General features: G+C 37.3%; 1 protein-coding gene and 1 long non-coding RNA gene across 2 annotated transcripts; one reads left to right on the top strand and one right to left on the bottom strand.

Annotated features, from left to right (window-relative positions):
• Window positions 1-1,419: 1,419 nt before the first annotated feature.
• On the top strand, window positions 1,420-2,573 carry LOC149203028 (laccase-1-like). The gene is made up of 4 exons (XM_089401752.1): window positions 1,420-1,437; window positions 1,682-1,833; window positions 1,952-2,196; window positions 2,308-2,573. Exons 1-4 carry the CDS (start codon window positions 1,420-1,422, stop codon window positions 2,571-2,573), a joined length of 681 nt encoding a protein of 226 aa, XP_089257878.1.
• Window positions 2,573-3,254, bottom strand: LOC149203027 (uncharacterized). Its single transcript, XR_016253594.1, has 3 exons — window positions 3,135-3,254; window positions 2,772-3,016; window positions 2,573-2,660 (listed from the first exon to the last, which is right to left on the bottom strand). It is a non-coding gene; the product is annotated as an uncharacterized LOC149203027 (long non-coding RNA).
• Between the last annotated feature and the right edge of the window lie 15,334 nt (window positions 3,255-18,588).

Below are 18,588 nucleotides of genomic sequence, written 5' to 3'. Positions count from 1 at the left end.
TAAGATATATGAGTAATGGTTTAAATCTAGAAACTGATTTTCTCCCCTTGAACACCTATATTGAACACCTATATTGGTAATAGAATACCTATAGAACTCCAATATGTCCTTTTATTTATTGACATCATCTCTAGAACCAACATAGAACAATAACACATCATCAACAAATAAAATAGGTGTCAAATAAAAATTACTATGTTTCTTTTCTTTAAGTATACATTTATTTGACGCCTAAGATAGATAGTCTTAATCCTTTAGCATTAGTCCTCCAAAAGGCTTTAAAAAAATTCATTCCATACCATTAAAATCCACTTTCGAAGATAGTAAAGACATGCAGCCCATTATCTAATTTACCATTTGCACATGGAATCCTATGTGAATCAAGATTAATTTCAAATATAACCAATTTGATCTATCACATGATTTAGATAAATCCAATTTCAATGAGATTACATTCAATATCTAGGTTGTAATATAATGGAGTCTTCTCTAAGCCACTCCAATAGCCTCATATGTAGAAATCCAAGATGTTCTCTAGAAGTAGACTTTTAAAATATATTTTTTTCACCTAGACTGTATTAATATTTTATAATATTTTATGGATGAAGTTAGAAAGGGTTGTTAGCATGAAGTAATCAAAGGAATCTAAAACTAATTTTTGTAATTAAAGCTAAGTGTATATTTTAAAACTCCCAAGACTTTTCCATTTCTATGTCGTTTACTATATTCAATAGATATTATTCTAGCATCTAATAAAGCAAAATGAAAAACTCAACTATGTAGCCATCTGGCCTTGGAATTTTATCTTTTTGTAGAGAGGACAACATTGATTTCCACTATTCATTTGACACTTATTTGGTCATCATGTGATTATTAATGTCTCATACAAATCTAAAATTGAATGAATAAATCTTCACAATTTGAACTATGTTATCAAGAATATAGATAAATGCTTCTTCTCTCCATTATTGTAATATAATGGAGAGAAGACTCCATTATATTACAACCTAGATATTGAATGTAATCTCATTGAAATTGGATTTATCTAAATCATGTGATAGATCAAATTGGTTATATTTGAAATTAATCTTGATTCACATAGGATTCCATGTGCAAATGGTAAATTAGATAATGGGCTATGCTGAATCCTCGGTGCTGCTTAGTGCTTACTATTTACAAGGGAGTTCAGAGTTGAGAACAGCATATGGTTTGCTTTGTTTGTTAATAGAACGTCGTTTCTTTGTGCTTGCGCCGCCGTCGTTTTGTCGTTGTTCGTGGTGATCAGATGTGCGCAATGCTCCGCTCCAAGACGCAACACAAAATTCTTCGACTTCCATGTAAGATACTGATTTGGGTTTGAGATTTTTAATTCAGAGATATTAATATTTAATTTGTGGATATTCATATTTATTAATAGTAATGGTAATGGGTGAACGGGTAATTTGGGAGGATTGTTGTGTACCAGACTTAAGATTGAATTACAATAATGGCCCTATTCACTTCAATATGAATATATTCAGATTTGCTTGCTTTTAAGAGTTTACAAAAAGCTCGAAATTACTGATCACCATTTTCAACTTGTTCCATTTTTTTGACACACAAGAAGCTAAATACCAAGTAGAGTTATTATATTTTAATAGAAATATTCATATTATTGTTTTGATTGTGCTCAATTTTGCAGGTGCAGTACCAGAATACAACCCGGCTGTGCCAGTCCAAGCCTCTTCTAACAGTGAATGGACAGTTTCCTGGGCCTACGATTGCAGTAAATGAGGGCGATAATGTGATCGTGAAGGTCACTAATCATGTAAAGCATAATACCACAATCCACTGGTATGGTTCTGACACTAATTTTGTACTGTGGGACTCAGTAGTTTCGATATGAAATTTATTGCTATGAATGGTAGTTTCAGTAGTATTATTGCATTAATTAATTAATATGTCTCTGCAGGCATGGTGTTCGTCAATTTCGGACAGGATGGGCTGATGGTCCAGCTTATATTACCCAGTGTTCAATACAGGAAGGGCAATCATACACCTACAGATTCAAGGTGAGTGAACAGAGGGGTACTCTGCTTTGGCATGCTCACATCACATGGCAACGAGCATCAGTCCATGGAGCATTCATTATCTATCCCAAGCAAGGCATTCCATATCCATTCCCGAAGCCGGATTTTGAAGTACCCATTCTACTCGGTATTACCAGATTTTGAAATTCATGTTTCGATTGGGTTGAGAGAGAACAATTGAACAATATATATGTTTCAATGTTTGGAGTATATTGAGAATGTGTAGTGTGGTATATAGGTGAATGGTGGAACGGTGATCCAGACGCCGTGGAAGCGGAAACTATCAGATTCGGCGGAGGTCCCAACGTTTCTGATGCATATACCATTAACGGACAACCAGGCCTCCTGTATCCATGCTCTGATAAAGGTATGAAACATAGTGCAGCGGCACCCCTGGGCCGCCCCGCCGCCGGTCGAGCGGGGCGGGGCGGCCCAGGGGTGCCACTGCACTATGTTTCATACCTTTATCAGAGCATGGATACAGGAGGCCTGGTTGTCCGTTAATGGTATATGCATCAGAAACGTTGGGACCTCCGCCGAATCTGATAGTTTCCGCTTCCACAGCGTCTGGATCACCGTTCCACCATTCACCTATATACCACACTACACATTCTCAATATACTCCAAACATTGAAACATATATATTGTTCAATTGTTCTCTCTCAACCCAATCGAAACATGAATTTCAAAATCTGGTAATACCGAGTAGAATGGGTACTTCAAAATCCGGCTTCGGGAATGGATATGGAACGCCTTGCTTGGGATAGATAATGAATGCTCCATGGACTGATGCTCGTTGCCATGTGATGTGAGCATGCCAAAGCAGAGTACCCCTCTGTTCACTCACCTTGAATCTGTAGGTGTATGATTGCCCTTCCTGTATTGGACACTGGGTAATATAAGCTGGACCATCAGCCCATCCTGTCCGAAATTGACGAACACCATGCCTGCAGAGACATATTAATTAATTAATGCAATAATACTACTGAAACTACCATTCATAGCAATAAATTTCATATCGAAACTACTGAGTCCCACAGTACAAAATTAGTGTCAGAACCATACCAGTGGATTGTGGTATTATGCTTTACATGATTAGTGACCTTCACGATCACATTATCGCCCTCATTTACTGCAATCGTAGGCCCAGGAAACTGTCCATTCACTGTTAGAAGAGGCTTGGACTGGCACAGCCGGGTTGTATTCTGGTACTGCACCTGCAAAATTGAGCACAATCAAAACAATAATATGAATATTTCTATTAAAATATAATAACTCTACTTGGTATTTAGCTTCTTGTGTGTCAAAAAAATGGAACAAGTTGAAAACGGTGATCAGTAATTTCGAGCTTTTTGTAAACTCTTAAAAGCAAGCAAATCTGAATATATTCATATTGAAGTGAATAGGGCCATTATTGTAATTCAATCTTAAGTCTGGTACACACCAATCCTCCCAAATTACCCGTTCACCCATTACCATTACTATTAATAAATATGAATATCCACAAATTAAATATTAATATCTCTGAATTAAAAATCTCAAACCCAAATCAGTATCTTACATGGAAGTCGAAGAATTTTGTGTGCGCAGCGCCACCCCCGGGCCGCCGCTGCGCCACCCACGGGCCACCCCGCCCCGCCCGACCGGCGGCGGGTCGATTCCGGGAATCGACCCGCCGCGGGTCGGGCGGGGCGGGGCGGCCCGGGGGTGCTGGAGAGAGGTGCGTACGTTATCCTCAACTGTATTATTTTCCGTCCCTGCTCTTTTGCAGCTTCTTCTACTGTGGCACGCACATCATAATCATATAAATGCATTGCCTACTCTTCTGAATATCTATCCATAATTATTTTCACCATACATCTATTGTAGTGGACCTGTAGCTTGCACAGTTGTGAAAGTGCCGAATATGGAGTTGGAGATTCTGAAAGACGCTCCAGGTCTTGTCTTGTTGAGCAAATTGCAGGATCCCTCCGCATGATTGGTATACATTAACCAATCATGTTGTTACAAGTTGATTGTAGTGGAATTATATTCCATGGTCTTCTCTGTAATTAAGATGCAGGACATTCTCAGATCGAGATCTGCAATTTCTTCCTAATTCTCTATAACAGAACCAAACTAAAATGTCTTTCAAGCATATACTCATTATCACAGTGTTCAGCTGTATTCTAAATCATTTTGTTGGAATTTGTCCTAGTGGGTTTGAAGGATTAAAATTTACTGCGTTTGCTAATGTCATTTACTGTAAAAATCGTAATAATTTCATTGCCATTCAGGGCGTTCTTCCACATTTTCGCTTTCGAAGTTTCCTCAGTTTCATCCCAGAAAGGTTCTCGTAATGGTAAAAGTTTTGAAAATCTCCATAAGCTTCACTGTAATTGCAAACGAAAATCACAATTTTGTTTTCAATGTTTTTCAGTTTCATCCCAGAAGGTTCTGGTCGTGGTAAAAGTTTTGAATATTCCCTTTTGGAAACGAAAAGTTATTTCCACAGTACATTGAAATGATGTTGAAGAATATGCTCCGAGATCTTTGGGAAGGGGGGAATGTACCAGAATACGCTTATGATCATTTCTGCAGATGCTTCGATATATTATTTTAAAATTTCCAAGCAATGATTAATTAAGTTCAGCGTAATTCGTTGTTTTCATTAATTATTGTCGCTGGTGACGGTGACCTGGTTTTTATTTGTTTTCTTATTATTTTTCAAAAAGAGTATAGATAGAATCTCCAGCATTTCGAGGGAACCTTAAAGGCACTAATATCGATTTTTTTGGTCGGAAATATAAAATTAAATAGGCGAACTATGGTTTTTTTAAATAAATTGATAATTATTGTTTATTAAGAAAAACAAAGTAATTTTATAAAATAATATATTTTGTATATTTAACGTAGTAATAATATATTTAAATTTGTATAGTAATTTTATTAGACTTAATATAGTTAAAGTTTGTAAGATTTAGTTTAAGTGATATAGAGGAATGATTATTATCTTCATTATCTAGATTTAATTTTTGTACATGGTATGATGAGCTTTGTTATAATGGTTTAAAGTTTTGTTTTTGACAATAATTGCTTGTAAGGTTGTACATTTAACATATTGTTTTAAATAACATGGAAAATGGAGTTATCAATGTTATATTATTTTATAAATTGGGTTCTATCTATAAAGAGAATTACATTTTATTTAAGTAATGAAATTTATATGCAAAAGGGGTTATTTATCTTAAATAGAAGGATGCTATATACTAATTTGGTGTCTTGTCTAGTTTATTACAATGTAAGTGAATTTAATGGTTAAGAACATGTGTTTCCTCTTAAGAATTTATAGGTTCAAAACCCTAATCGGTAGAGTATGCACACCTCCATAGCCTTTGGTAATCAAATGGTTGCAAGGAGGGGGGTTCCTTATCCCACAAACAAAGGGGTCTCAAATAAGTCTCAAACACTAGTTTGATGCCTAGCTTAGTGGTGACCTTAAAATTAGATTTTATCATTGTTATTGTTTTCTTAAGCTAAAAAAGGAGTATATTAATTTACACTATATACAAAAGCAAAGTACATATGTTACTAGTGGATGATTTCCACCATAAAACCAACACCTCAACTAGCATGATATCAATATGATTATAATAAGTTGTTATCGTGCTTTCTAAATATGAATACATGAAAAGGATTATCACTACTAGCCTAAAACAACTTGACATGATTAGCAATAAATTAAAATTTAAAACATATATCAACCAACAAAGGATGATGGACTTTCCTCCACCACTAGTTCAAAGAGCATAGTGTTAGAGTCCAGAGTAGCTTAGGCCTAAGTAGATGGTTGAGTATCCTCAATGAGATCAATTGGATTGAATGATCCTCGAATGGGGACTGCGGACAAATCGCTGAATTGCGAAACCTGTGGGTCGGGCATGGTGCAGTGCCCTGGTCACTTTGCGCACCTGGAACTTGCGAAGCCCATGTTTCATGTTGGGTTTTTGAAGACCATTCTTTGTGTCCTGCGCTGCATCTGTTTTTTCCTTAAAATTTAACTTTGTTTGAGACATAAAAAATTGGTTTTATTAGCATTTTTTAAAAAGTATGAAAATTGACCCTAAAAAAAAAATCATTATTCCAGTATCAACACTTTCATTCTGAAGCTATATTTTGCAGGAAAATTTCGTAGAAAATTTCGTAGTCACTGCCATTTTTAAAACACCCGCAAAATTGACACCTAAAAAAAAAAAAACATCGTTCCAGTATACACACTTTTCGTTTTGAGCACTGTTTTGTGGTTTTTTTGGGGTTTTTGGGCCAGAGTTCCCGTTTTGAGTTTATAGTTCCCGTTTCAAAGTTTACATTGTTTCAACATCTCCAAACACCTTCAGATTCTTGATTCCTTTGTCTTTTGCTGCGTTAAGGCCTAATAGCAGTGCTTCATATTCTGCTATGTTGTTTGTCACTTGAAAAACTAGCTTAAAAGACAGCTGAATGCTTTCTTGTTGTGGAGATATTAGCACCACCCCTGCTCCTGCAGTCTCCCTGGTACATGCTCCATCAAAGAACATCTCCCAAATCTGACTTCCTTGCTCTTTCTTGGCCTGAACAATTTGTTTCCTGATTTGCATCAAGGCCTTTTGAGATTCATCTATTTGGAGAATACAGGCTCCAAAATCAGTGTCCACTGCATATATGGGATGATTTGTAGGATTCTTCTCATCACTAATGATATATGCCAGTTGTGCTTCTCTATATAATCTCCTGTTTTCTCCTCCAAACACTGGGACAGTAGCATAAGATAGATCATTCTGTAATGTCCCACCTAGTCTCTTAATCCACCCTCTAGACAACAGCATGCCAAACTTAGGAGGGACATCTGCCACCACAATATCCATCATCATACTCTTCATGGGCAGCTGGGTAAGGGTAATGGCCAGATCTTTGATTAATCCAAGACATTTCACCTTCCTTGAATCAAAAGAAAACAAATCATGATAGGGTCTAGTGATATCAAGGCCTAACTCTTCCATGACAGCTTTAGGCATCAGATTGTGGCTGGCCCTTGTGTCTAGCAAGCAATTGTGGAGGATTTTGTCATGAATGGTCAATGAGACATAAAAAGATGGAGAATTATTATCAGCAGGCTCAATCATAGGGCTAAGCACAATGGCAGGCTTGTCATCTTGCAAATTGACAGAGTCAATAGAGGTTTGTTTGGTTTCTAGCTCAAGGGCTTCAAGGATAGGCTTTCTAAATAATTCACTCTTCACCAACTCAACCAGAGGCACAGATATTTTCAATTTCTGAACTTCTGACTCAAAGCTGAAAGAAGAAAATGATTTATCAGCAATTTTTACCTCTTGAACTGGAGCTTTGAGAATGATTGGATCAGCTGCTGGCTTTCTTTGCTTGATATTCTGTGACTCTATCTGAACAACAACTCTTTGTGCAACATTTTCTTTGGCATTCTTTGCATTGGATCTTAGATTATATCTCTGCTGCTGCTCACCAGATTGTAGAACAACTCCTCTGTCCCACTCCTGACTGTTTTGTTCTTGCAGCAATGATTCTTCGTATTCAGCCAATGTCAAAAATGCAGCACTGCCTTTATCTTCCATGCAGTGAATTTCATCCTCATCCTCTTCAAATTGTTCCTCCTCCATGACTACATTTTGGAAAGGGGCTTTTACTTTCTGATCTTCTTTTGATTCTTCACCCCTCTGTATAATCTGTAACTGTTCATTTTCTCTTCTGAATGGGTTCTGATTTCGTGGAGCAAATGTGTTTTGCTGCCTTGTTTTCCCTGAATTCTGCTCAACCTTTAGCTTAGAAATTTCAGCAGCCAATGACTCTATCATCTTAGTCATTTTGTCTAGTTTAGGTTCTGAAGATGATGCAGAAGAAGTAGATGCCTGATTTCTCTGTCTTCTTCTGTCAGCTTGACTCTTTAGTTTCTCTGCAGCCATGATATTAGACTCCACCTCTAGGGCTGCATCCTGCATATCTGCCAGTGTGGCACATCTTCTTTCTCTCAATAATAGGCAGAAATCAGAGTCAAAAGCATTGGCATAAGTGAGCTTGGCAGAGGTGGGGGTAGGCTTTACCTCAGCTGGTATCTTACTATACATTCGATTGAACCTTTTATTGAAATCAGATATTGTTTCCCCATTTTCCCTCTTCAGATTACCAAACTCAGTATGATAATACAGCAGGTCCTTTTTATCTCCCCATTGCTTCAAAAATGCATCATCTAATGCTTCTATATCAGTTATTGATCTTTGGGGTAATTCTCTGAACCACTTCCTAGCCTCTCCATCAAGGCTCTGGACAAAAACTCTCATCCACACATCATTCTCACTTACATCTAAATTATCAGCATAACTGTAAAAAGCTTCTAAGTGTTCTTCTGCTGTTACTCCCTCTGTTCCAGTGAATTTAGGCATATATTTTTGATATTCTCCCACAGGCATAGGATTTAGAGGCACAGGCAACACCAATGGTCCATATCTGGCAGCTACAATTCTCTCCATCCTCGTAGGTGCTTGCTGTCCTGCCATGTTTGGAATATGTGGAAGAATACTAGCAGATTGAATGGTAGGGAGTAATGTGATGGATGGCAGAGACAAAGGGATGCTATGGACTGAATGGGAAACTTTATTTGGACTAAGATTCAAAGGGGAACTAACTGTACAAGGGGCTGAATTACTCTCTGAAGGAATTTCTCTAATAACAGTGCTGATTTCTAAATCTTGAAACTGTAAATCTTTGTAAGAAGAGCTTCGGCATAAATCACATATAGAAAGAGATCTTTGTCGACGCGTTTCGAGCCAGCAAGTGTGGCTCATCGTCAGGACAAGTTGAAGAAACAGATCTAGCTTTGCAAGTTAAATAGTCTGAGCAGGGCCTCCAACAGCTATCTAGATCAACGGCTAGATTTGACCAAGGGACAGTCAAAAAGTCAAATGGATTATTTAGAGGGGGTTACATTATTAATTTAATAATTAAAAAATTATTATTAAAGGGAAATAGTTATAATGGAGACCTAACATTTTATACCTAAGGTAAATGTGAGTTGATAGTTAAGTAAATAAAAATAAAAATAAGCAATTAAATAAATAATAATAATAAATATTCGTTAGTAGATAAACAAATAGATTAAAGAAATAATAAAAAACATAAATAAAAATGAAAATAATGTATATTCGCTAAAATATAAATTGTAAAATAACACTATATAAAAGTTAGTTACGAAAAATTAGATAGAAATAACAATAATAATATAATTAAGATATAAAATAATATAAATTAGTTATGAAAGAAATAGTAAAATATATATTCGTTAATAACTATATAAAATAATAACAATATACAAAGGCTAGTTACGGAAAAAATCAAAATAAAATAAAAAAAATAAATAAAAAATTAATAAATAAATAAAAAATTATAAAATTATAAAAAAATAAAAATAAAATAAAAAATAAATAAATAAAAAATAAAATTAAAATTAAAAAATAAAAAATAAAAAATAATAATAATAATAATAATAATAATATTATGTATACATTAATAGATAAATAAAATAAATAAATTATATATATAGAAATACTAATAATAAAACTAAGTAAATATATATTTGTTAATAATATAAGTACCAATATCAAACAGAAAAAAAGGGGGGACGAATAAATAATACTGATATTATTAATATATTTTCGTTAATAGATAAATACATAAAAATATACATAAAGATCATATAAAATAGATAAAAAATAAAAATAATAATGAGTAAATAAAAAATTGTTAAGAATATGAAAACCAATATCAACTCGGCAAAGGCGGGAAAGGAACGATACAACTTAGAAGGAGAAGGACCGGAAAGAGTCCAGAGCAAGAAGGATAAACCAAAGGAGACAGGAGGGCTCCAGGGGAACGACGAAAGCGAAAAAGAAGAAAGGGGGGGGGAACTAAGATGAAAGGGCAGGGATCCAACACCTACTGATCTTCCAGCCGTCATCTCTATTGAGATTGTTAGGTCTTCTTTCAATCTCAATAGCTTCCCTGAGTTTACGATGATGGAACTGGGCAACCTTGGCAACCACCTTAGCCTCCTCAATACAAACATGATGCTTGGTCTTCACCACATGCTCTGCTAACGCTGAAGACTTGGTTCTCCCATGTCTTAGGTCAGCTGCATGTTCGCTGATCCTCTGATGGATGGAGCGCCCCGTTTCCCCGATGTAGGGGGTCCCACAAGAGCAAGGGATCAAGTAGACACCCTTCATGTCCTTGGGGTTAACGGGATCTTTCACAGATCGGAGGGAATTACGAATCGTGTTGAGGGGTCTAAAAGAAGAGGGAATATCATACCTCTTAAGGATTCGAGCAATCTTGTCCGTGGTTCCTTGGACATAGGGAAGGTGGACCCCTATTCGGCGTTCCTTAGGTTCTTTTTTAATAGCTGCATTCCTAGATGCTTTAAGGAAAGCCTTCTGACCTAGGCGTCTACTATATCCATTCTCCACAAAGACATCAAGGAGATGGGATCTCTCCTTATCAAAGCTCTCATTATCAGAAATCCTGAGGGCTCGAGTAGCGAGGGTGTTAAGGACACCTATCTTCTGAGCAGGGAAATGATGGGAATCGGCATGCAGATACTGCTCAGTATGTGTTTTCTTCCGGAACACAGAGTGGGAGAGATAGCCGTCCTTATTCCTCGAAATAAGAATATCTAGGAAAGGGAGGCAACCATCGACTTCTTTCTCCATGGCGAACTTAATGGCAGAGGGCTGACCATTGAGGTGATTGAAGAAGCGATCAAGCTCCTCTTAGCCATGGGACCAGATGACATTAGTGTCATCTACATACCTTTTCCAAAGCTTGGGAAGGAGACGAGCTGAGGCTAAAGCTTTGGCTTCGAAATCTTCCATAAAAAGATTCGCAACAATCAGGGAAAGGGGGGAGCCCATGGCAACACCACAAGTCTACTCAAAGAATTCACCCTCGAAACAGAAGAAAATGGAAGTGAGATAGATCTCAACCAGATGTGCGGTATCAGGATCTGTTAGTTGATAGATCACTTCCAAGGCCTCCTTTATAGGGATGCAAGTATAAAGAGAGACCACATCAAAGCTGACGAGAATGTCCTCAGGGTCCAGCCTAATATCCTTAAGCTCCTTAATGAAGGAAGCAGAGTCTTTAACAAAGGACTCAGTGCGGCCGACAAGGGGCTTAAGTTTAAGGGCAAGGAATTTAGCAAGAAGGTAAGTTGGACCACCAATGGTGTTGACGATAGGCCTCAGAGGGGCCCCCTCCTTGTGGATCTTAGGTAACCCATAGATCCTGGGAGTAATGGGACTGCTCTCAATGAGCTTGTGGCCCAGGGAACTCACTGAGTTACTAGACTTGATGGCAAGAGCCACGGTCCTCGAAATCTTCTTCAGAGGGTTCTTGGGAAGTTTTTTATAACTGCCACTATTGTGAAGATGATCTAACATCTTCTTATGGTAATCATCCTTGTTAAGGATGATCGTAGCCCCTCCTTTGTCAGCCTTCAGAACGACAATATCTTCGTTCTGATTTAAGGATTTCAGGGCAGAGAATTCCTCATTGCTGAGGTTCTTCCGAGGGGGCTTAGCATTACGGAGGACGACAGCACAATCCTGCCTAATAGTGTCCTTGATATTCTCAGGAAGATCTCTAATCCCGTATTCTACGTCGCAAATAATGTCATCCACCGGGATGCTTTTAGGGGCAAGGGCAAAGTTTAAACCCTTGCTTAAAAGACTAAAAACAGAGGGAGAGAAAGAAAAACTAGAAAGGTTAACAACCTTATTATTCCGGGAAGAAGGGGGAGGAATAACTGGGTCCCCTTTCAGAACCTCATTGCTATCGAAATCCTTGCTATCTTTATCTTCATGTAATAAAATATTATTATTAGTAATATCTAAACTGTTATCAGTACTAATATTATTCATACTATTAGTGTTAATAGAATAATTATTATTCATGTTATTCTTACTAATGTTACTATTATTCATATTGTTATCATTATTATCTGAATAATTAATAATATTATTATTGTTGTTGTTAATAATATAATTAATGTTATTGTTAACAATATTCAAACAATAATCCCTCTGATTGATATTATGGTCATTATTAATAATACTAATATTATCGTTCTTATTAATACTACTAATATTATCATTCTTTTCATATGAACTATTATTATTAGTACCTATAAATCTTCAACAACAACTTTATCTTTCAGAGATGAATTAGATTTCTTAGGCTTACCTGATCCTGATGCCCCTTTCTGTGAAGCTTTCTTCGATTTAACAGTCCTCTCAGGTTCAGGCAGTGATTCAGTTGGAGATTTCTGAGGATTTCTTCGAGTATGTCTCACAAACTGAGCCAGAATTCCCCAGTGGAGTCGCCAAAGGATGGTCTTCCACCAATGGAGTCACCAGACAGATGATTACAACCAAAATCTGTGCTTAAACCTTGTTTTTCATCAAAGCTTGAAGCTGTGTTGTTCTCCTAGGGAAGCTGAGCTTCAATTCTCCTCTCCCCGGAAACAACGCCAATTAATGTTATCACCCCAAGAAACTCACCTAGGTTGTATATCAGTGATGCTCGGGAACATTACAAACTCAACAATTTTGTTGGATAAAATGATGGATGAATGGAAGATATGCTGCACATTCAAGCCAGATAACTACTCCTACTATGATTTATCCCAGACATGGGTGAACACCCCCAAACTACAAGGATTTTAACCACCAATTACTCACAGCTTAAGGTAAAGGTGATAATGGAGACGACTGATTACACCAGCAAATGCACAAGATCCTGTGATGGCTGGCTGCAACCAGTTAGGAGGTCTATAAATCTATTATCTAACACACAGACAGGATGACAGCTCTCTATGCATTAAAACAACAGAAACCTGCAAGAAATTTTTCAATGAACAGCTAAATTCTAACACAGAGGTGAGATGACAGCCCCTCTGATGTTAAACATTCACAGCACATGAAATAAATGCAAAACAGGCACAGCCTGGAACATAGAAGAAGTGAAAAGTGAGCAAATGACAACAAAAGAAGCTTGTATTAGTTGGAAATGCAAACCAGAAGCTACAGGTTACATAGTAGTTACATTCTCCAGAAGTTGAAACTCACAGCAAGCTCACACTCAGCGAACACTCATCAAACTGATTACATTGTTCTTCTAAGTATATGTAGAATTTGTTTACAAATTTGCTCTGCTAGTCTATGCGTGGAGGTGTCTTAATGGATCACAAACCACATTTACAATTTTATACAGGTCTTCTGATTCATTCTAACTGTTTTTTAATGGACAAAATTGGCCTTCTGCTGCTCTGTTGTACTTCTCGAGCAGGTGGAGTGGAACTCCATAACTGATAAATGCGTTGATCTGCTCGAGGCTGGTCCTTTTTGTCCTTCGGCCATTTTGTCTTTAAATGCAGTTGGTAAGGAGTAATGGCGCAAAGTGCTGGATCTGGCCTTCTTCCTCCTTCGGGAGCCCAAAACAGGTTAAAGGCGTAAAGACAATATGGCAGAGGCGTGCACAGGGTGAGGAGCAAGACAAAGATAGATAACAACTGTTGGATCACAGAGATCAATGGCGGAAATCGACTTGGAGGGAGATTTCAGGAGGAAATGGGAGCGAACAAACATGAGCCGTCAGATCGTAGGCGGACAGATCCGACAGCGGAGGAGCGATCGCAGTATCACATTGGCGGGAGTTAGGGGCATAGCCTTAACATAGATGGTTGCGATATGCGATAGCGATCACATCGCATCACAACATTGCATCGCAAAATCGCAATGTGGAGGGAGACAAAGGGCAGAGCCAAAAACACACACATAGATGCGATATGCGATAGCGATCAGATCGCATCGCAATATCGCAGCGAAGAAGACATGGAGTGTAATAGAGACAGCAGGGCACGATTTGCGATAACGATCAGATCGCATCGCAATATCGCATCGGCGGAAGACAAGGGGTGAAAGGAGGCGGCGGGGTTATATAATTTATGAAGGCGCATAGTTATAAAGGATTAATACTTTAGTGCCAGGGATTAAACGAAGAAATGAGTTTATATGGGATTTAAACGGGTTGTTGGGGCTTATGAGGTTTATAAACATGAATGCCCGGGAGCTAGGAAAACAAGGGCTTTAGGTACTTTTAAACAAAAATGACAGAGTTTTATAGAGAAACAGAAATAACAGGGATTATGGGAGTGTAAAAGAAACGAAGGAGGAAAGAAGCAAAGACCGCTACCAGCACCTTTCTCAGCACAAACCAACCACCAGTCCTGGACTCGACCCTTTAATCAGTGAAGTTTATAGTAGAGCTAACAGTATTCTCCACCCATTCCAACTAATTTTCATATTTCTCTATTTCAAGGATTCGGTGGTGAATGTAGGGAGGCATCTTATTTTTCTGTCTTCTGTTGCAGATGAAGTCACAAGGATCATATCTCCATATGAAGCTTTGTTTTAGTTTAAGCCTTTGAAGGATTTCTTCTGCTTCTCTTCTAGCTTCTCTACTATTGCATACAAAGTCGTCTGGTTGATCTTTGATTCTGAGCTGGGCCTTCTTTTTGGCTTTAACAAAATGTACCTCATCTAAATTGATTATCTGCCTGTAGTACTCCAGAGCAAATAACCTCATTGGGAGGTATCTGGGAAGTTTATATGGGGCCAACTCATAGCCATAGATCCTAATTTCTATGTGATTTTGGTATAAGTACCAATCTCCCACTTTGTGTTGTTTTGACAATTGCAGGATCCTCCTGATGTCTGAACTGATTCTTGGAGGAGGAATTCCTAGCAGCATGCTCACTACAAGATGTACAAATATATCTATGAAGTCTGTGTATGGATATGGGGAATCATGCTTATGTATCAAAGCAGTCCAAAAAATTACTGACCTGGGATGACCTTTAGTGTCAAGCATTTGGAGAGTGAATGGGAACTTGTCAGCTTAATAGTATAAGAAAAAGTGGTACAGAATTGAAGAATACTTAAACACTCTTCATTATTCCTCCTTAGAAATTGTTCATGCATCCTATCAACTATGTACTTGGCATAATCATACATGACAGCAAGGGGCTATCCTGGGGTAAAAATGGACATGAAGACTAAAATGATTTCATATATGTACTCACTGGTGGTATAGCCTAAAATGCAAGAGATCATTGCTACTATATCTCGACCAAATGGGGAAAACATGGTAGCCACATAAGGAGGAGGTTCTGTTGGGACATGCTTTTCCTCCCTAATGAAGGTTTGAAGCATTTTAGCAATCTTGGTAGTGGTAAGCTTGGGAAACTTGTCTAGTAGGTCTCCAATTGAAATAGGGGTTAAGTTCTGCCCTGGTTGCAACTGCAACATTTCATTGATTGACTCGACAGTGATGGTAAAAAGTATGGTTTGGTCAGGGGACATCACTGCCCTTTGACTGGGAATGTAGGTGGCATGGAAATAATGAATGATTTCAGGGAAAATGTGCACCTCAGGGAATTGATACTTGGGCAAATTAGATTCCCATAGACCTATTTTATCAACTTGGTTTAGGTATTGGTCCCTGTATCAGCAGTACAGTTTAATAGGGGATTCAGGGACAGAGGTGTCCTTGATTTGGAAGTCTTTATCAACAAGGGGAAGGTGATCCAAGTCCAAGTGAGGAGTGGTAATTGGCCTGACATCCATGGCGATAGGGGCAGACATTCTTAGTTCTTGTGGATTTAAGAATGGGGAAAAATGGTTTTTCAGTCAATTAGGGAAACTGGGTTCCAATACAGAGTAGTCTTGGGTCACTGTGCAGTTCTTTCACTTAATTTCTTATTAATTCCAAGCAATGAAAGTAACTGGTTCAGAAATGAGACAAGGTTTCTAGTGAATTTGGATAAAATACCTGGAATTTTGGGAATATTGACTCTGAATAGGTCGATGGGCGACTCAGCATGGTCGCAAAAAGTCTGTGTGAACTAGAGGGTGGACTGTGAGTTCAATGGATTCTTCAGGTTGGCAACTAGACGTAGGTTGGCGATTGGACGTCGTGCAATTGCGTGCATGAAGGTCCAAAACTTTCATTTCACGATAAAACAAAAATTATGAGGTTTTTGGCTTTATTAGCAAAGTCAACCTTTGGTGGGTGTTTGGAAATAGTGGTACTTTTGGCAATTAGCAAGGTGATGTGATAGTTTGGTGTTTAGCGGGTGGTGGTAAGCGGGTTTTTTCGCACCGCTTATAAGTGTTGGGTGATTTCGGGTAGAGGCTGCCCGATTCCACTCATCGAGTGCCACGTCGCATCGAGGGACAAAGGGAAAATAGCCCATTTCGGGCGGGTAAAGCTCGAGTTTTGGGCTCGTGCGAAATCAACGTGGATCATTGGATTTGAAGGGGGAAGATCGAGTGGCGATCAGTCGATGAAAATGCACAGATGGTAGTGGGGGGGCCCGATGGGCAATTAACTCGGTGGTTTTGTATTTAATATGGGATTAGGGTGAGATTAATGCATCGGGCACGATTTCATTGGCAGAGGATTTGTCTCTTAATTAATCGTTGATCGATTAATTAATTCATTTTGTCGGGTTTGGGTATTTATAAAGTTTATATTTCAAACTAGGTCTAGGGATATTTAAATTAAATGGATTTAATAAATACATACGGGAGAGGGTATTTTATAGGAATTACTATATATAAAGTTAGAAATTAATATGAAAATGGCGGAAAAATGGATTTAGCGCTAAGTATAATGTATATTTATAATTAATTTGCTTTTCATAAACACATTATAACTTAGGCTAAGTGTTATTTTTGTGGGTTTTTCGGAAAAGAGGTTTACTTGGGGGTAATGGCTTTTCCTTAGGAAAATTGGTGTTTTATCTTAGGAAAAGGGATTTGTTTGGGAAAATCAGGGAGAGTGAAGGGGGGTAATGTTTGTGGGGGGAATTTTAGTACTTAGGACCTATAAGTCATTAGGCCGAGGGTCTGATCCCTCCAGAAGTCAAAGAAATGCTTTGAGCCCCTTTTGACTTAAGATTTTGGGTACTTAAGACTTTTCATTGGAAATTAGTTAAGTGAAAGGTGTAATGAGTGAGGGAAATTAATCAATTGACTTTATGGACTTGATGCATGTCCAATTGCTTATTAATACTTGGAATTTTCTTGATGAGGGTGATAAATAAGCTTTTGTCTAACAATCATCACAATTCTGCAACCTTTCTACTACTTACCCATCTACTCATCCTACCATTTTTACTTCTCTTTATTAGGGTGCACTTAAGCTGGCAAACCATTATCAAAACATTTTTCTTTTCTTTTACAATAGTAATCTAACTAAGTCTAACCTTATTACATCCAAGGGCTCAGGTTAAACAATTGAGCTCCTTTTATTCACTCTACCTAATCTAATTATCTGCCAAGATTACACTATTTGATCAGATTTTCATTCTCTAACTATAGACATAAAATTGAAAACATGAAGTAGCCAAGTTTAAACATTTTCACTATCATGGATTGTGGCAAAGATTACAAGCTGCACACAATCATTTATTCTGCAATAAAGTAAACTAGGAGTGGCATTTTGGCTTGCTCACTTCATGGTCTTTTTTCTTTTCTTGGGGTTCATAACCTTTTTTTTTTACTTTTTGTTGTTGTTTTTGTCCTTTGATTTTTTATTTAGGACATACCCTCTTCACACATTTTAATTTTTTGAATATGGAAAACACTTTCACAAGCAAAGGTATGTACATATTACCGGGTTAATCTCAGTCATTCAAAAATTATGACTCCTATTGGTATAGGAAGCTAACACTTTCAATAGACTCTACTACACAGAAAATGAGAAATACATGAAAAAACGTGATTGCAATCATGGTTTTCATGTATTTCTCATTTTTCATGTAGCAGGGTCCATCAAAAGTATAAAACATGGGTACTCATTGGATGAGGAATCAAATTCTACATCCAACAAGTGTTTCCGCTAGAAATTTGAGTAGACCCATACGAAGATAAGTTGAAAATACGAGTTGAAAAAATAGTTTTGTCTTTTTTTCCTTCTAAAATTTGATGATGTAATATAATCTTATTTTATTATTTTCACTATTATTTTATAATTTCCTTAGGAGACCCATTTTAGACCTCAAAAATCCCCTAATGTAGCAAAAATATAATTACCGACATAAAAATATTTATAAAAATAAGCATTATACCTAGAAAAACAATTGTCTAGAAGAGGCTTGAATTCAAAGATCATTTGAATAACACATACCAAATGACCCATATGTCTTCAATATAGAAGGAGACTATATTCAAGTTGTTTGATTATACCATAAATGGCTTAATTTTCATAGTCTACAACTAGAATTTTTACAAGGTGATTTTAGATTAAATTATACCTAAATATAATAGAACTTGACAGCTAAAGCAATCTCACCTAGGATTACATTGAAGGTAATGTTGAATTTGAATTTGAATGTTTTAACATATTCTGAATG

Source organism: Pinus tabuliformis, chromosome 2_1, assembly GCF_031772625.1.
Source record: "Pinus tabuliformis cultivar Carrire ecotype Pingquan chromosome 2_1, CPIR1, whole genome shotgun sequence".
Lineage (NCBI taxonomy): Eukaryota > Viridiplantae > Streptophyta > Pinopsida > Pinales > Pinaceae > Pinus > Pinus tabuliformis.
Note: the sequence above shows the minus strand (reverse complement) of the source record. Positions and strands in the feature narration are given on the sequence as shown.

Coding starts and splice junctions, on each gene's coding strand:
- LOC149203028 (XM_089401752.1), top strand. Junction 1,834..1,951: donor CATAATACCACAATCCACTG/GTATGGTTCTGA, acceptor ATGTCTCTGCAG/GCATGGTGTTCGTCAATTTC. Junction 2,197..2,307: donor TGAAGTACCCATTCTACTCG/GTATTACCAGAT, acceptor TGTGGTATATAG/GTGAATGGTGGAACGGTGAT.